The sequence below is a fragment of the Sebastes umbrosus genome, chromosome 23 (genome assembly GCF_015220745.1).
Source record: "Sebastes umbrosus isolate fSebUmb1 chromosome 23, fSebUmb1.pri, whole genome shotgun sequence".
NCBI lineage: Eukaryota > Metazoa > Chordata > Actinopteri > Perciformes > Sebastidae > Sebastes > Sebastes umbrosus.
In genome coordinates, this window is record NC_051291.1 from 3,733,666 (window position 1) to 3,754,084 (window position 20,419).

General features: G+C 38.9%; 2 protein-coding genes across 2 annotated transcripts; both read left to right on the forward strand.

The window, feature by feature from the left end:
- The first annotated feature begins 10,110 nt into the window (after nt 1–10,110).
- Nucleotides 10,111–12,614, forward strand: LOC119482733. The gene is made up of 2 exons (XM_037760565.1): nt 10,111–10,165; nt 11,377–12,614. Exon 2 carries the CDS (start codon nt 11,386–11,388, stop codon nt 12,313–12,315), a length of 930 nt encoding a protein of 309 aa, XP_037616493.1. The 5' UTR covers nt 10,111–10,165; nt 11,377–11,385; the 3' UTR covers nt 12,316–12,614.
- A 2,432-nt stretch (nt 12,615–15,046) lies between these two features.
- On the forward strand, nt 15,047–17,334 carry LOC119482734. The gene is made up of 2 exons (XM_037760566.1): nt 15,047–15,182; nt 16,359–17,334. The coding sequence occupies exon 2, from the start codon at nt 16,368–16,370 to the stop codon at nt 17,295–17,297; it is 930 nt and encodes a 309-aa protein (XP_037616494.1). The 5' UTR covers nt 15,047–15,182; nt 16,359–16,367; the 3' UTR covers nt 17,298–17,334.
- The last annotated feature ends 3,085 nt before the right edge of the window (nt 17,335–20,419 follow it).

Consider the following 20,419-nt stretch of genomic DNA (forward strand, 5'->3'; position numbering starts at 1 on the left):
ACTCACACACCGCACTCGTTCTCGTTCTCTCGCTCCATCTCTACACGTGCATGTGCGTACACTACACACTGCAGAAGAGTTAGTTTAGCTCTGAGAATATCTAGTGAATGTACAGTGGACGTTTGTGCAGAAATAACTGCTGCAGCTCCTCCAGACCAACAGAGGTTTCCTGTGTCTTGTGAAGTGACGGGGCTCTGCAGAGAGAAACGTTATCGTCTCCGACCGGGTGCCCACTGTCGGCAGGCTGAGGCAGGAAAAGCCAACGCTAGGATCAGCAATGATTCATGGAGAGACCTTCGTCTGGTCAGCTAACATTACTGCCAAGCAGCTGAAATATAGAGTGATATTGTGGTTTGAGCTGACGTGTGTCGCCTCACTGTTTTGACGGATGCTCGCTCACATTCAGGTAGCACATGCACACGTGCGAGCACGAGCAACAGGACGCTGACTTTTGTTGACTTAACGGCCACAGTTGTCTCTGTTACAACCAATTTGTGATTCTTACAAACAGTCCCTTTAAATGGATAAATAAATTGTGTTCACCTATCAAACTTCTTTTTTCTAATGATATCCAGGTGGGGGGATATTACTGATTGTCACGATCATTTTGGCAAGTTGTGAATCGATCAGTCTGATTGCTGTAAACATATAAACACTGTGGTGACACTCGTAACATGCTGCATGCCGGGTACACTGTTACTGCGAGGAAGGAAAGAATTAGGAGTTAACGAGTGTTCAGGGACCACGTCGCCCACAAACACCTCCATCTCTGTGTCAGAAAAAAACTTTTCTTGGTCTTCCTCTCGGTACTTGCGGTGATTCACCGTAAAGATCCACCGATCAACAGGCCCATTACTATGCAGAAACATTCACGAGGTGCTTTGCATCGACCATTTATGGTTGAATGTGGGCGTGTAGAGGGCGGAATATGAGGCTGATCCACGTGCGCACATTCCCAGGTGGGCTCTGATTTATAAAGGGAACATTGCCTGCAGGTGTGCGTACGCAGTTTTATAAGTCTGATTTTTTTATTTTTATGCGCACATACATTTTTAGTGTGGATCCTACGCACTGTTTTATAAATGAGACCCCTGAGTCACATGTCCTAACATGTGCACTTTCTTTGCATTAGCTGGCTCGACAAAACCTAAAACCCAATCGGAGATAATGGGTATAATTTAACAGTGGTTATCAACTTTCTTTGTTAACGCAGGTTTTCTTCAGGCTCTGTGCGCATTCCCATAAAAGGGGGCTTTTGGCGCGTCATTTGAGTCCTCTACCGCACAAAATGGACCAATCGCATGCTGCCTACTTCAGTCAAAAGGAACAGCGGTCTCCACTTCCCACACAAAAGTTGTGATCTATAAAAACAAACTTGGCGGGAGAATGTGCGCACCGCTACGGAAACTTTGACCCATGCGTACGCACGTTACGGAGGCAACGAGGTTAGGGGAAACTGGCGACGCAGGTGGTGAGGTGGTGAATTGAAACCAGACTGTAGACATTAAATGTGAGATATATCTCACATATTTAACTTCACTTCATATCACACGTTACTTATAGATCCACTTTATCATAAACATTTAAAACAGCAGTGTTATTTGTGCTAGTGAGCCATAACTGTTCCATAAGCACCTCACAAATGTAAAAGATATAAACCAACTCAACTCTCAAATCAAATTCCGCTCAGTATTTCATCAGCGCTGTGTCACCATCACGTCCCCACCCCACCTCCGGAGGTCAGAGGGCAGCCAGACACTCATGGTCAACTGTGAAGCAACGCAGCTGTTGAAATCATCATCGGCTGTAGAAATACAAGATTACATCATATAGCATTAAAGAATGTGCAGAACAGAGCGCCAATAGTTTTAATAACATCTTCTAATAGTGTGCATATATGTCCAAGTATGATTTTAGTTTTCCTAAAGTTGTTTTGTAATAAATCGCTGTAGTGAACAAGACATGACTTATTCATTTATGTATGGTTTATTAAATAGGAACAGATACAGTATACATGGACAAAATGAAAACAGCTATCCGATGCAGCTATCAGATTGTCTCCAGTGCGATCACACACACTCTGCTTCCTCCAGTCACCTCCACCCGTAAATTAGCACGCCAGTTTCGGCTTTTGTGCGCACGTAAATGTTTTCATATGGATCCTACGCACTGTTTTATTAATGAGACCCCAGGTCGTTATAATGGTTAGCTTTGAAGAATATTAAAAAAACATTACTGCAAAAAAACAACACGGCTGCTGCAAATAAGGCAAGAGAGGAATTGTTAATCATGTCGTTTAGTAAGTTAATATATTTATTTTACCACTGATACGGTATTTGGTTAAAGAAAAATTCTTTGGAATATGACTCCTCACAAGTAATGATTGCACATTAATCGACCAACTGGTACAAGGAAGTAATCAAAGATTAAGCAAATAACTGAAAGTTAAGACAAAAAGATGAGTTATAAATGCATGCATTAAACTAAATGTTTTTTGACTAGAACCTATTTTCATTCACATATCTTGAGGTCAGAGGTCAAGGGACCCCTTTGAAAATGGCCATGACAGTTTTCCCTTTCCAAAATTGAGCCTAATTTGCAGCATTATCTAACCTCCTTCCCGACATGCTGGTATGACATGGTTGGTACCAATGGATTCCTCAGGTTTTCTCGTTTCATATGATACCAAATAAAAACAGTAGTGTCGGCGGTCTCAGAGGCTTTGATAATTATTTTTTAGGGGTGCTGAAATGCCCCTGGATGGGTCCAACAAGCACAGGATATCCAGCCAGGAGACGATGTTCCAGACCGGTGTTTTGTCTTGTACGTTTGTGACATGTTTTTTAGTAATGTTTATGTCGTGTTTTCCGTACTTTTTACATTGTTTCCGTAAATTTTTTACTTAGTTTACGTAGTTATTTAAAGCCCAAGCATGACATTTTTCCTAAACCTAACTGCGGACGTTAATGTAGTTTTGTTGCATGGCGTACAAATGACACCCGAAGTGCCTAAAATGCCTAAAATGACGTGCAATGTCCTGTCCTGTAATATTCTGCTATTTATACGCCTTCCCGTGACATTGGGCTGCCATGGACTAGTTGAGGGGTCACAGTTAGTTCACTTCAGACATGTCTGTAATAACAGCAGGACAGAGAGGGCCGGAGGCTGTAGAGGGTTTTAGACAGCTGAGATTACAGCTAAAAAGTTGAAACATAACTGTGTCATCTTCCTTATCTCACACAGTGAGGGGTTACCCTCATGCGTCCTGAGTACGACGTGAGTGCGTACGCATGGATGCACCTACTGTAGTCTGTGTCTGTGAGAACATTTGGCCGCTGAGTCCAAGGCACGCTGGTAAATAAACTTGGCGCTCCGGCTGCAGTCCGTGATGCTGAGCTAAAGCTGGTTTGCAGGATGGGAGTTGCATGGTGAGCCTCTCCATGGTGGCATAACAATTGTCTGGAGTGGTTTTGTGTGTACGTGCATGTGTGCGCACCGAGTGAGAACTTGTGTTTGGGCCGATGGCCCAAGAAAAAAATTTGCACTGGGGCCAATCACAATTATGTTATGCTGCTGTAACCGGTAGTTAGGTTTAGGCAACAAAACTACTTAGTTGGGTTCAGGTAAAGATCGTCAATCAACATCTTTATACTTCCTGGTTCACAATTACATGGATTACATACAAATTGATTTTGTGGGATATATATGAATTATTGCTTTTCTTTGGTTTAGCTATGAACGGTGTATGAGAACAGCCTGCGCCCATTGTAGCTAACTCGTACATGGAAGGTTGGACCGGTTCACCCTAAAGACATGATTTAAAATATTAAGATATTATGTTTTATCCAGACTGAAACTGTTTGCTGCATTGAACTTGAAATGAGTAACAATAAACGCACCCAGGGCGTGGGAAAAGATGAGCTATTTTTCTCATTTCTTTGGAAAACTCACTGGTACTTTCCACGATGAGCCAGAGCATCTCTGTTCTGTATATAAAGGCAGCTAACTTGTGCTCAAGTACAACAGAATTCAGAAGACCAGCTGACTTCTTACTGCCGATCACCGACTGTCAACAGACACGTAAGTCTTTAAGAATTTATTATTTCCTTGATGTAGACCATTCATTTTTCTATTTCAGATCATGCACTTGACAATTTTGAGATTTGAGGCTATTTTGCTTCCATAACATGTCTTCTTCTTTCAGACTAGTGGAAAGAAAACATCCAAAATAAATATTTAGGTGTTTATTTTATTACATTTTGTCTATTTGTGTCTGTAGATTTCTCCTAAATTCACCCAAAAGTTAGCATTAGATAATGCTTCATTTACATATTTAAACATAGCATTTCAGAAAACTTGTAATACAAAAAATAATTGTCCTAATGTAAGTTATCAACTGGGGAAGTTTCATGGTGATTCCTATTAGTTAAATATTTTAAACTATTCACCTTTAGTGTTTTCAAAATGTATAGAATTTTAAAATCTGAATTTTTTCTCAGACTCTGAATCAGAAATCTCCACTTCAGTAGCACTTACATCCACCAAATTTTCCAGTTTCATTATATCTATATTCTGAAGGTTTTTACAGAGGGGTTTGTTCAGATATCATTCATAGCCTAATTTATAGAACATTTTATTTTTAAAAACATGATAAAATTTTTTTTGTTTTTATGGCTGTTGAAAGTGTTTTCTGATTTATGGAGTGATACAAAGAGATATCCAAAATTCACTCTGTAAAAATCCTTTACTCTAATATGTTAACAAATTGAAACAAGAATCTTGAACCTGGTTTTATCCAATGTTCAGATTTCTGCTCTAGAAATGTATGCAAATAAGCACATATTTAATAAGATAATGCTTCATTTGCATTTCTAAACATACATTTTCAGGAATCTTGTCATAAAAAAAAATAATTGTCTTAATGTAAGTAATCAGCTGGAGAAGTTTTATGGTGATACCTATTAGTTAAACTTTTTACCCTATACACCTGGATATCTCCCTTTAAAGCTGAAGTAGGTAGAAATGCTACTGTTTAGCTGTGAAATGAGAAAGTTTGTGACCCGGCAGCCATGTTGAGATCAGTTAAAGCTGAAGTTGGCGAGATTGGAGCAAATATGATTAAAAAAAGGTATTTTTTAACATTAGTGTTAAAAAACAGTAGTGCATGAGACAGATAATCTGAAAAAAATCATGTGCCTCTGTGTCCTCCGGTGCTCCTAACAGCATCTGCAAGATTTCACATACCGGAGGAAAACAAGCAGTTAGAGCTGATCTGAGGTCTGCTGTCCATCTGCTGTCTATGAGAGCCGGCTGTCAATCACTCGCGAACTCCGACCAAACGGTCAAACTAGGCAGCACTGATCAAATATGAGTCAATATTCTGTTACGTTAATGCCTATTTCTCTCCTCAAATGTTTCCAGAATCATCTTGTAGTGTACGGTTTAGCTGTAAAATGAGAAAGTTTGTGACGTGGCAGCCAAGGTAAAATCTGTTGTAGGAACGCCAAGTTTCAGTCACATGACCGGAGCACAGCCAATAGGAACGCTCTCTCATTGGTCAAAGTCTCCCGTCACAGGCTTTTTTAGATTTTTTAAAGTCTGTAAACAGAGCCGTGAGGAGGAGCAGAAGTCTCTCAGAACACTTGAATTACAATATGCTGAAAGGTTATTATGGAATTTTTGCCCAATGATGCCAAAAAATATACTGCCTACTGACACTTTAAGGAAATATCAAGCACCGCCCTCCAGTCGGAGCAAACGTTCTCATTTTACAGCTTAATAATACACTACAAGATGTTTCTGAAAACATTTAATGCAAGAAATAGAAAAAGAAATAGTTCCCGAGTGATTGACAGCTGCCTCCGTTGAATCAGCCAATTGGAACGCTCTCTCTCTCTCTGAAATGACCTGTGATTGGTCAAAGTCTTCCGTCACGGGATAGATTTTCTAAAGTCTGAAAACAGAGCCATGAGGAGGTGCAGAAGTCTAGTTTTCTCTCAGAACACTTGAATTACAATATGCTGAAAGGTTATTATGGAATTGGATTATGAATATATGGATTATATTCAGTGTAAATTAGTGCAGTATGCATGCACATTTAATATATTATTTATTTTAGATGTCATTGTGGTGATCCATATTTGACTACTGATATTCAAATTTGTCATGATTATATTGGATCTTACATGAAAAGGCACAGTAATGCTGGTAACTTGTCATATTCTGTTTACTCACGATTTGTATTTCTTTAATGCAGTTACACACAATGGGAGGCGGTGGCTCAGTTATTATTCCCAAGGATAATGTGAAATACCTCCAGTCACATGGCTTCGATAAAATCGATAGTAAACTGACCAAAGCCACAAAAGGAAGTGCCAGCCGTCTTTGGGTGAATCGAAGAGCCGACACTGCGGCAATCACCAGGATTCAACTCACATTCAACGAGCAGATGAGTGTTGGATTGATCAAAGCAGGGTACAAAAAGCTCCCTTTTCCAATCAGTACAGGAGCTGATCCCATCTACATGTGGTTCTTCCAAGGGTCTGGAGAGTATGATACTCCCATAGTGGACCTTGAAGTCACTACAACTGCAGAAGAGGAAGTCCAGAAGTTTCAACAAGGCTGGGAGAAACTGGCCTGTGATCTGAACCGCAGGGCTGGAGGGTCCTGGCTCTACATATGGGTGAAGAGAGAGAATCCAACCTTCATCTGCGACGTCGCCGTCACCGATTCCTTCAAATCCGACGAAGAGTACATTAAGGATGGTTACATCCGTGTGGATGAAGACGCTCGCAGGGGTGTGGGAAGAGAGTTCATCTTCATCTGGTACCGTCAGACCACCGATCCCTATCGTGCACTCAGAGATCTGAAAGTCTCCACCACTGAATGCGAGTTTCAGGCCCTTCAGCAGCAGGAATACCAGCCAGTGAATCTAAACTTCCACGAGTGGATCGGAAGCCACCCGATGTACCTGTGGTACAAGAGAGAGGAATCCGGCAAGCCCATCAAGGCCATCACCCTGGTCCTCGACACTGCTGCCGTTCCAGTGTTCAATGAGGCTGGTATCCCTGTTATTGAGAAAAATCTCAACGCGGGCACTAAAGGCCACGCTGAGTACCTGTGTTTTAATCAGTGAAAGCCTGAGAGAGTCTTCTTCATGGTGGCAGAGCTGAGAATCCCCAACACTCACAATGTTAAATCATTTTGGTGATGGCGTCTACAATCCTTTTTCTCTTTTTCTATATAAAACAATGTGATTAATTATATTAGAGTAATACTACCGGTGAAATCATAAAGTATCAATGATATATGGGTTCTACTGTTAAACTCAATGAAATCAAACTATATCAAATGGCTGTTCAACACCAGTGTTAATGAATGATTGAATATTAAGTCTCTGTATCACTTTATTCTGCATATTTCCTGCTTCATCAATAAAGACAACTTTGCATGAGAACTGTGTTTGCATCACTCTCTACAAAATAGAAACTTTACTTTATTGTTACCTTATTCCCATCATGCTGACAAACCAGGGCCTGTATTTATCAAACTGATAAAAGGGACATTTTTATTTGAAAAAGAAAAGTACAAAAAAGTTGATACTGATATTGTTCACAGAAAAATTCAATCAACTAAGGTCGTCAATCGCAGATTTTTTATCTGTTCAAAATATACCTTAAAAGGAGATTGGTCAAGTATTTAACGTTATTACCAACATCAGAGTGGGCAAATATGCTTGATTTATGCAAATATATGTATACATTTATTATGTGAAATCAATTAACAACACAAAACAATGACAAATAGTCCAGAAATCAAATTTAGCATAAAAAATGTTTGCTTTAAAACTGAGCCCACTACAAACTGGCGAATTTGCATGAACACGTAATTATCATGTTAACTTTGACAGCCTTAACTTTAACACAACTACTCTTTAGCCGTGCCAGTTCTATGTTAGAACATATAGCCTATCCTTCTAGATTCTGCAAATCAGCTAAACTGTACATGATAATAGTGTCATGGTCTTGGGTTTTTGTTTAGTCTGTTTCCTGTTTTATTTTGAAAGTTCCCTCCTCATGTGGCATGTTTGGATTTTACTTCCTGTCTTTGTGTGTTTTCCCGCCTTTTTGATTGTGTGCCCAGCCCTGATCACGTTCACCTGTCACCTCATTAGTCCTGCACTCACCTCACACTCCTGCTCACCTGTAGTATCGAAACTTCTCCAGTCAAACTGTAATCGATCCTTTTTGTGCCCTGATCTAGAAAAGAAGGACTATTTGCTTGTAGCCAATCACCACAAGCGTTGTCTGATTTATTGCGGCGTGTGATTGGCCCACTACCGCAGCAGCTATAACCCGTAGCGCCGGATTTACGTGCATGAACACCGAGGTGTCTGAGCCGACGGCTAGTCATTAATAAAGATAAAATATTCATTTTAATGCATACATCAGACCAGAACATAATGGGTACTTCGCAAAAAGTCAAGACGCCCTCTTTTGGGGAATAGAAAACTAAAGATCCCATCGACTTCAATGCAATTTGACGTGTGTTTGGATTGTAATTTTGCATCCATCTCTTGTCATACAAATGTTTGTTTTATACGCATGTCTAATAATTATTTTGTGACCTTGCCTGAACCTGAGCGTTCGCAATACCATAATAAATTAAGGTTGATTGTAGTGGATGGATATTGCTTATCCAGACTTCTATACATATCTGATTGATTCACGTTAGGTTAAGTGTTTATCTCTACATAACCAGCCTGTTAATAGCCAACTGTTTGACCTTTGATGTGGTATTTGGAAATAGAAAAATTCTTTGGAATATGACTCTTCACAGTTAATTATTGCACAAGGACTGTCCAACTGGGAGGACAATTGCAACAGTTAGTTCTCCTTTTCTATATAAAACAATGTGATTATTATATCACAGTAATACTGCCGGTAATATCAGAAAGTATCAATGGTATTTGGGTTCTACTGTTTAACTCAATGAAATCAAACTATTTCAAATGGCTGTTGTTCAACGATTTTAATGAATGACTGAATATTAAAGCTCTGTATCACTTTATTCTGACAACTTTGTATATGAAGTGTGTTTGCTTCAGTTTCTACACAATAGAAACTTCATTTTGAGTGTTTTCATCATCTTATTCCCATCATGCTGACAAACCAGGGTCCATATTTATCAGATTGCTAAAAGGGACATTTTGGACTCAAAATAAAGTGAAAATCCTTTGCTTTTATTACTTGTGAACCCAAGATTAAAACTTTCTAATGGGTAAGAGTTAGGGTTTGCTCCTCACTTGCAGCGTGTTTTCCTAGCGGTTTTTAGACGCACATAAAAGTTAAAATATTACAATACAGTAAGTTAAATATTAAAATACAATACCCATCCACCGCAACCCTCCTGTCTACTGAAGGAACTGGCCTTCTACCTCCGAGAGGTCAAGGCCCAGTTACGTGCTGGTTAATCTTGTGTGACAAAGAGAATTTCCAAACAGACGGGTTAAAGCATAATAATACAATTTATTCCGAACACTTAATGTTGCATAAGTAAAATAAAAGAGTTTACAGATATCTGGATCCAACCTACATGTCCCTGACAACATACAGTGCATGGGTCAGTTCGTGAAGTCTGAACCCCGAGCTATCCCTGATCCAGCCTATTCATGGTTTACACAATATTAATATTCATGAGCTTATGGCACGTGATGTTTCTGCTGCATGTCTTCTTCTTGGTTATCTCTTTCTGACTCCTTCCTCCCTTTGGCCTTGAAAAAAGAACAGAGCATGCCATCCTCCCTGTCCTCGCAAACACTTCACACACAACAAATCCAACAATCAGGTTATTGTAGGTCATTGTAAGCACTTTTGTATATAATAAATCCAACACTACATGGCATTTGTCTCTCTTTATTCTAACTGGTTACATACAAATTGATTTTGTGGGATATATATGACAACATTCACTTAAAGGTTAGATATGAATCACTTTTGGTTATGTATGAATTTCTTTGGAAACTGAGTCTTCACTGGTAGTGATTGCACAATGAGCCAGAGCATCCCACCTCTCTATATAAAGGCAGCTAACTTGTGTTCAAGTACAACAGAATTCAGAAGACCAGCTGACTTCTTACTGCCGATCACCGACTGTCAACAGACAAGTAAGTCTTTAAGAGTTTATTATTTCCTTGATGTAGACCATTCATTTATCTATTTCAGATCATGCACTTGACAATTTTGAGATTTGAGGCTATTTTGCTTCCATAACATGTCTTCTTTCAGACCAATGGAAAGAAAACATCCAAAATACACATTTAGGTGTTTATTTTATTACATTTTGTCTATTTCTGTCTGTAGATTTCTCCTAAATTCACCCAAACGTTAGCATTAGATAATGCTTCATTTACATATTTAAACATAGCATTTCAGAAAACTTGTGATACAAAAAATAATTGTCTTAATGTAGTTATCAACTGGGGAAGTTTCATGGTGATTCCTATTAGTTAAATATTTTACCCTATTCACCTGTAGTGTTTCCAAAATGTAATGAATTTCACAATCCATATCTTTAAAAGCTGTTTTCTCTAAATGAGTTCTTTCTCAGACTCTGAGTCAGAAATCTTGATTTCAGCAGCACTTACATCCACCAAACTTTCCCATTTCAGTCCTATTTATATTATGAAGGTTTTTACTGTTGGGCGTGTTCATATTTCATTCACAGCCTAATTTATAGAACATTTTATTATTAAAAACATGGTTAAAATTAATTCTTTTTTATGGCTGTTGACAGTGTTTTCTGATTTATGGAGTGATACAAAGAGATATCCGTAGATATCTGTAGATTCTTTCCTCATTTTACAGCTTAATAATACACTACAAGACGTTTCTGAAAACATTTTATGCAAGAAATAGAAAAATAAATAGTTCCCGAGTGATTGACAGCTGCCTCTGTTGAATGAACAGCCAATAGGAACGCTCTCTCTCTGAAATGACCTGTGATTGGTCAAAGTCTTCCGTCACGGTTTAGAGTTTTTAAAGTCTGAACACAGAGCCATGAGGAGGTGCAGAAGTCTCGTTTTCTCTCAGAACACTTGAATTACAATATGCTGAAAGGTTATTATGGAATTTTTTCCCAATGATGCCAAAAATATTCTGCCTACTGCTGCTTTAAATGATTATATTCAGTGTAATTTGGTGCAGTATGCATGCACATTTAATATATTATTTATTTTAGATGTCATTGTGGTGATCCATATTTGACAAATGATATTTCAATTTGTCATGATTATATTGGATCTTACCTGAAAAGGCACAGTAATGCTGGTAACTTGTCATATTCTGTTTACTCACGATTTGTCTTTCTTTAATGCAGTTACACACAATGGGCTCCAGCGACTCACACAACAACCCAGACAACTCACAACACAACTCACACAACAACTCACACAATGTTATAGGCTCTGGTAGCAATAATCGGATCTACCTCCGGTCACAAGGCTTCACCAGCATGGCATGTCCACCGACCAAAGCCACAAAAGGAAATGCCAGAAGCTTTTGGTTCAAACATGGAACCGACATCGCGCCAATCACCAGGATTCAACTCACATTCAACGATGAGATGAGTGTTGGATTGATCAAAGCAGGGTACAAAAAGCTCCCTACTCCATTCATTCCAGAACCAGGAGCTGATCCCATCTATATTTGGTTCTTCCAAGGGTCTGGAGAGTATGATACTCCCATAGTGGACCTTGAAGTCACTACAACTGCAGAAGAAGAAGCCCTGAAGTTTCAAGAAGGCTGGGAGAAACTGGCCTGTGATCTGAACCGCGGGGCTGGAGGGTCCTGGCTCTACATATGGGTGAAGAGAGAGAAACCAACCTTCATCTGCGACGTCGCCGTCACCGATTCCTTCAAATCCGGCGAAAAGTATTTTCAGGATGGTTGGATCCGTGTGGATGTAGATGCTCACAAGGGTGCGGGAGGTGAACACATCTTCATCTGGTACCGTCTGACCACCAATCCCAAGCGTGCACTCAGCGATCTGAAAGTCTCCACCACTGAATGCGAGTTTCAGGCCCTTCAGCAGCAGGAATACCAGCCAGTGAATCTAAACTTCAACGAGTTGTGCGGAAGCCCCCCGCTGTACCTGTGGTACAAGAGAGAGGAATCCGGCAAGCCCATCAAGGCCATCACCCTGGTCCTCGACACTGCTGCCGTTCCAGTGTACAAGAAGGCTGGTATCCCTGTTATTGAGAAAGATCTCAACCCGGGCACTAAAGACCACATTGAGTACCTGTGTTTTAATCAGTGAAAGCCTGAGAGAGTCTTCTTCATGGTGGCACAGCTGAGAATCCCCAACACTCACAATGTTAAATCATTTTGGTGATGGCGTCTATAATGCTTTTTCTCTTTTTCTATATAAAACAATGTGATTAATTATATTACAGTAATACTACCGGTGAAATCAGAAAGTATCAATGGTATATGGGTTCTACTGTTAAACTCAATGAAATCAAACTATATCAAATGGCTGTTCAACACCAATGTTAATGAATGATTGAATATAAAGGCTCTGTATCACTTTATTCTGCATATTTCCTGCTTCATCAATAAAGACAATTTTGCATGAGAACTGTGTTTGCATCACTCTCTACAAAATAGAAGCTTTACTTTATTGTTACCTTATTCCCATCATGCTGACAAACCAGGGCCTGTATTTATCAAACTGATAAAAGGGACATTTTTATGTGAAAAAGAAAAGTACAAAAAAGTTGATACTGATATTGTTCACAGAAAAATTCAATCAACTAGGGTCGTCAATCGCAGATTTTTTATCTGTTCAAAATATACCTTAAAAGGAGATTGGTCAAGTATTTAACGTTATTATCAACATCAGAGTGGGCAAATATGCTTGCTTTATGCAAATATATGTATACATTTATTATGTGAAATCAATTAACAACACAAAACAATGACAAACATTGTCCAGAAACCAAATTTAGCATAAAAAATGTTTGCTTTAAAACTGAGCCCACTACAAACTGGCGAATTTGCATGAACACGTAATTATCACGTTAACTTTGACAGCCTTAACTTTAACACAACTACTTTTTAGCCGTGCCAGTTCTATGTTAGAACATATAGCCTATCCTTCTAGAGTCTGCAAATCAGCTAAACTGTACATGATAATAGTGTCATGGTCTTGGGTTTTTGTTTAGTCTGTTTCCTGTTTTATTTTGAAAGTTCCCTCCTCATGTGGCATGTTTGGATTTTACTTCCTGTCTTTGTGTGTTTTCCCGCCTTTTCGATTGTGTGCCCAGCCCTGATCACGTTCACCTGTCACCTCATTAGTCCTGCACTCACCTCACACTCCTGCTCACCTGTAGTGTCGAAACTTCTCCAGTCAAACTGTAATCGATCCTTTTTGTGCCCTGATCTAGAAAAGAAGGACTATTTGCTTGTAGCCAATCACCACAAGCGTTGTTTGATTTATTGCGGCGTGTGATTGGCCCACTACCGCAGCAGCTATAACCCATAGCGCCGGATTTACGTGCGTAAACACCGAGGTGTCTGAGCCGACGGCTAGCAGCTCTCGGTACAACAAGTGCTGACAGCCCTAACCCTAACCTGCGGTGGGGGACCGTAGGGTGGGTGTTACGCTTCCCTGACAATGGTAAGTCTCCAGGAAATTAATATTTGCAACGTAGGACTTTGATTTCTCTAACTAGTTGTTTCATTTACTACACATTATTGATCCGAATTGGTTCATTCAAGGCAACTTTCGAGTTTTTCTACTTCTGCAAAATGGCGTCTCTGGGACACATGCATGTTCGATAGGTAGTAGGCTACTGCCCGTCCCACAAAAGTTCTCTTCAATGCAATACCAGTCATTAGGTATAAGTTTACATTAATAAAGATAAAATATTAATTCTAATGCATACATCAGACAAGAACATAACGGGTACTTCACAAAAAGTCAAGACGCCCCCTTTTGGGGGATAGAAAACCAAATATCCCATCGACTTCAATGCAATTTGACGTGTGTTTGGATTGTACTTTTGCATTCATCTCTTGTCATACAAATGTTTGTTTTATACGCATGTCCAATAATAATTTTGTGACCTTGCCTGAACCTGAGCGTTCACGATACCATAATAAATTAAGGTTGATTGTAGAGGACGGATATTGCTTATCCAGACTTCTATACATATCTGATTGATTCACGTTAGGTTAAGTGTTTATCTCTACATAACCAGCCTGTTAATAGCCAACTGTTTGACCTTTGATGTGGTATTTGGAAATAGAAAAATTCTTTGGAATATGACTCTTCACAGTTAATTATTGCACAAGCACTGTCCAACTGGGAGGACAATTGCAACAGTTAGTTCTCCTTTTCTATATAAAACAATGATTATTATATCACAGTAATACTGCCGGTAATATCATAAAGTATCAATGGTATTTGGGTTCTACTGTTTAACTCAATGAAATCAAACTATTTCAAATGGCTGTTGTTCAACGATTTTAATGAATGACTGAATATTAAAGCTCTGTATCACTTTATTCTGACAACTTTGCATATGAAGTGTGTTTGCTTCAGTTTCTACACAATAGAAACTTCATTTTGAGTGTTTTCATCATCTTATTCCCATCATGCTGACAAACCAGGGTCCATATTTATCAGATTGCTAAAAGGGACATTTTGGACTCAAAATAAAGTGAAAATCCTTTGCTTTTATTACTTGTGAACCCAAGATTAAAACTTTCTAATGGGTAAGAGTTAGGGTTTGCTCCTCACTTGCAGCGTGTTTTCCTAGCGGTTTTTAGACGCACATAAAAGTTAAAATATTACAATACAGTAAGTTAAATATTAAAATACAATACCCATCCACCGCAACCCTCCTGTCTACATGGCATTTGTCTCTCTTTATTCTAACTGGTTACATACAAATTGATTTTGTGGGATATATATGACAACATTCACTTAAAGGTTAGATATGAATCACTTTTGGTTATGTATGAATTTCTTTGGAAACTGAGTCTTCACTGGTAGTGATTGCACAATGAGCCAGAGCATCCCTCCTCTCTATATAAAGGCAGCTAACTTGTGGTCAAGTACAACAGAATTCAGAAGACCAGCTGACTTCTTACTGCCGATCACCGACTGTCAACAGACACGTAAGTCTTTAAGAGTTTATTATTTCCTTGATGTAGACCATTCATTTTTCTATTTCAGATCATGCACTTGACAATTTTGAGATTTGAGGCTATTTTGCTTCCATAACATGTCTTCTTTCAGACCAATGGAAAGAAAACATCCAAAATACACATTTAGGTGTTTATTTTATTACATTTTGTATATTTCTGTCTGTAGATTTCTCCTACAGTCACCCAAAAGTTAGCATTAGATAATGCTTCATTTACATATTTAAACATAGCATTTCAGAAAACATGTGATACAAAAAATAATTGTCTTAATGTAGTTATCAACTGGGGAAGTTTCATGGTGATTCCTATTAGTTAAATATTTTACACTATTCACCTGTAGTGTTTTCAAAATATAGTGAATTTCACAATCCATATCTTTAAAAGCTGTTTTCTCTAAATGAGTTCTTTCTCAGACTCTGAGTCAGAAATCTTGACTTCAGCAGCACTTACATCCACCAAACTTTCCAATTTCAGTCCTATTTATATTATGAAGGTTTTTACTGATGGGCGTGTTCATATATCATTCATAGCCTAATTTATAGAACATTTTATTATTAAAAACATGGTTAAAATGAATAATTTTTTATGGCTGTTGACAGTGTTTTCTGATTTATGGAGTGATACAAAGAGATATCTGTAGATTCTCTCCTCAAGACGTTTCTGAAAACATTTTATGCAAGAAATAGAAAAATAAATAGTTCCCGAGTGATTGACAGCTGCCTCTGTTGAATGAACAGCCAATAGGAACGCTCTCTCTCTGAAATGACCTGTGATTGGTCAAAGTCTTCCGTCACGGTTTAGAGTTTTTAAAGTCTGAAAACAGAGCCATGAGGAGGTGCAGAAGTCTCGTTTTCTCTCAGAACACTTGAATTACAATATGCTGAAAGGTTATTATGGAATTTTTTCCCAATGATGCCAAAAATATTCTGCCTACTGCTGCTTTAAATGATTATATTCAGTGTAATTTGGTGCAGTATGCATGCACATTTAATATATTATTTATTTTAGATGTCATTGTGGTGATCCATATTTGACAAATGATATTTCAATTTGTCATGATTATATTGGATCTTACATGAAAAGGCACAGTAATGCTGGTAACTTGTCATATTCTGTTTACTCACGATTTGTCTTTCTTTAATGCAGTTACACACAATGGGCTCCAGCGACTCACACAACAAGCCAGACAACTCACAACACAACTCACACAACAACTCACACAATGTTATAGGCTCTGGTAACAATAATACGATCTACCTCCGGTCACAAGGCTTCACCAGAATGGCATGTCCACCGACCAAAGCCACAAAAGGAAATGCCAGAAGCTTTTGGTTCAAACATGGAACCGGCATTGCGCCAATCACCAGGATTCAACTCACATTCAACGATGAGATGAGTGTTGGATTGATCAAAGCAGGGTACAAAAAGCTCCCTACTCCATTCATTCCAGAACCAGGAGCTGATCCCATCTATATTTGGTTCTTCCAAGGGTCTGGAGAGTATGATACTCCCATAGTGGACCTTGAAGTCACTACAACTGCAGAAGAAGAAGCCCTGAAGTTCCAAGAAGGCTGGGAGAAACTGGCCTGTGATCTGAACCGCGGGGCTGGAGGGTCCTGGCTCTACATATGGGTGAAGAGAGAGAAACCAACCTTCATCTGCGACGTCGCCGTCACCGATTCTTTCAAATCCGGCGAAAGGTATTTTCAGGATGGTTGGATCCGTGTGGATGTAGATGCTCACAAGGGTGCGGGAGGTGAACACATCTTCATCTGGTACCGTCAGACCACCGATCCCAAGCGTGCACTCAGCGATCTGAAAGTCTCCACCACTAAATGCGAGTTTCAGGCCCTTCAGCAGCAGGAATACCAGCCAGTGAATCTAAACTTCAATGAGTTGTGCGGAAGCCCCCCGCTGTACCTGTGGTACAAGAGAGAGGAATCCGGCAAGCCCATCAAGGCCCTCACCCTGGTCCTTGACACTGCTGCCGTTCCAGTGTACAAGAAGGCTGGTATCCCTGTTATTGAGAAAGATCTCAACCCGGGCACTAAAGACCACATTGAGTACCTGTGTTTTAATCAGTGAAAGCCTGAGAGAGTCTTCCTCATGGTGGCACAGCTGAGAATCCCCAACACTCACAATGTTAAATCATTTTGGTGATGGCGTCTATAATGCTTTTTCTCTTTTTCTATATAAAACAATGTGATTAATTATATTACAGTAATACTACCGGTGAAATCAGAAAGTATCAATGGTATATGGGTTCTACTGTTAAACTCAATGAAATCAAACTATATCAAATGGCTGTTCAACACCAATGTTAATGAATGATTGAATATTAAGGCTCTGTATCACTTAAGTCTGCACATTTCCTGCTTCATCAATAAAGATAACTTTGCATGTGAAGTGTGTTTGCTTCAGTCTCTACAAAATAAACTTTACTTTGAGTATTTTAAAGGTCCCATATTATAAAAAGTGAGATTTCCATGTCTTTTATATCACAAAGTAGGTTTAAGTGCTATATAAATACAGTAAAAATATAAAATACACTCCATCCACAGAGAAATTAACAGCCCGTATTCAGAAACTGTGCTTTTGAAACACGCCGTCAGGATATTTGTCCATTTGTGATGTCACAAATATACAATATTTAGACCATTTCACAGTTTTAAACATAAACATACTAAATGTGTCCCAGTTTATTTCCTTTTGCAGTATCAAACTGCTAAAAGGGACATTTTTATGTGTAAAATGAAAGTACAAAAAAGTAATACTGATATTGTTCACAGAAAATTTCTAAATCAACAAGGGTAGTCAATCGATTAAAATATATAATTGTGATTAATTGCACATTTATCTGTTCAAAATATACCTTAAAAGGAGATTGGTAAAGTATTTAATGTTCTTATCAACATGAGAGTGGACAAATATGCTTGCTTTATGCAAATGTATGTATATATTTATTATGTGAAATCAATTAAAAACACAAAACAATGACAAATATTGTCCAGAAACGAAATTTACCGTAAAAATGTTTTTTCTCACCAAAATTTAGTGTAACTTTGGAGCGTTAATTAGCCTCCTTCCTGACAAGCTAGTATGACATGGCATATAGCTTTAAAACGGAGCCCACTACAATCTAAAAATCTCAAGAAACTGGCAAATTTGCATGAACGCGTAATTATCACGTTAACTTTGACAGCCTTGACTTTAATACAACTACTTTTTAGACGTTCCAGTTCTATGTTAGAAAATATAGCCTATCCTTCTAGAGTCTGCAAATCAGCTACACAGTATATGATAATAGGGTCATGGTCTTGGGTTTTTGTTTAGTCTGTTTCCTGTTTTATTTTGAATGTTCACTCCCCATGTGGCATGTTTGGATTTTACTTCATCAGACCAGAACATAACGGGTACTTTGCAAAAAGTCAAGGTCACGCTCCCTTTTGGGGGATAGAAAACTAAAGATCCCATCGACTTCAATGCAATTTGACGTGTGTTTGGATTGTAATTTTGCATTCATCTCTTGTCATACAAACATTTGTTTTATACGCATGTCTAATAATTATTTTGCGACCTTGCCTGAACATGAGCGTTCGTGATACCATAATAAATTAAGGTTGATTGTAGTGGCCGGATATTGCTTATCCAGACTATCCTGTTAGGCTAAGTGTTGTCTGTAAATAACCAGCCTGTTAATAGCCAACTGTTTGATCTACAGGCTGAGATTTAGTTGGAGACGACAGTCTGATGCTGCTATAACGTTAATGTACGACTGTATTACTGCAGCAGCCTCACACTCAAGCCAACGTTAGCTAGCCATGCTAGTCACTATCACCAGCATCATTTAGCCATTTAGCACACTGACAGTGAATATTCATGCCTCAAATCTCAGTGTGAAAGCCTCGGTTAACCCGCTACACAACAGCTTTACGGCAATTACTCTCCCGCGGCCTCGGCGATGACGCCATGCTGGTCTGGTCTATAGCTTGGAGCCATAAAGCCCCTCTATTATATATTTTTTAGGACATGGAAGAGGAACAAATCGGAGATCAGAGTTTTGGTAGTTATTGTTCCCTAACGTATTTCATGGCTCACCTGATCCGTTTCCTTTGCTCTTTGTTGTCAAATACTGGAAACAGCTATCAATGTGTTGTTTAAACGCTCTGAGCAATAAAATACAACACATCTTCTTTGTAGCGTCCGTGTTGTTTCCACATTACGACTTAAAGCTCACGAACACACCAAAGTCGGAAGAACGACTACCCAACTCTTGGAATATATGACCATCGGGGGAGCATGTGAGTGCACCATTAGTTAATATATATATTTTTACCATTGATGTGGTATTTGGAAAAAGAAAAATTCTTTGGAATATGACTCTTCACAGGTAATGATTGCACAATAACCGACCAACTGGAACGACAATGTCAACAGTTAGAAAGAAAACTTCTTTGGAATAAAACTGATTGTACAATGTCCGACCAACTGGAACGACATTGGCAACAGTTAGAGAGAAAAATTCTTTGGAATATGACTCTTCACAGGTAATGATTGCACAATAACCAACCAATATTTGGAATATGTTTTTTTCTCTTTTTCTAACTTATTGGCTGTTTAAATGTTAGCTAGAAAGCTAACCTTAAGTTTAAGCTGTGTTAAACTTGGCTTCGAATCGATTATGCATTTTATTGAGAAGACATATCGTGCACAGCGCACCTCGCTGCAGTCGCGCTGTTAAGGCACAATTACGCACGCACACCAACAGATCCGCTGGTTACATTTAGTGTACCTTTTGTGCTTGTTTTGGAAGGAACTTAGAGGTTGAGTGTGAGAACATTCACTTAAAGTTAATCTCTTTTGGTTATCTATCAATTTCTTTGGAAAATGAGGCCTGACAGGTAGTGATTGCGCAATGAGCTAGAGCATCTCTGTTCTCTATATAAAGGCAGCTACCTTGTGGTCAAGTACAACAGAATTCAGAAGACCAGCTGACTTCTTACTGCCGATCACCAAATTTCCAAAATATACCTTAAAGGGAGATTTGTGAAGTCAATGTAATGTCCTCAAAAGTGATGGAAACGCGCGTGTGTGTGTGTGTGTATGTGTGTGTGTGTGTGTGCGTGTGTGTGCGTGTGTGTGCGTGTGTGTGCGTGTGTGTGTGTGTGTGTGTGTTTGTGTGTGTGTGTGTAACTTGTTTTCTTTTC

Coding starts and splice junctions, on each gene's coding strand:
- LOC119482733 (XM_037760565.1), top strand. CDS start 11,386: ATGGGCTCCAGCGACTCACACAACAACCCAGACAACTCACAACACAAC.
- LOC119482734 (XM_037760566.1), top strand. CDS start 16,368: ATGGGCTCCAGCGACTCACACAACAAGCCAGACAACTCACAACACAAC.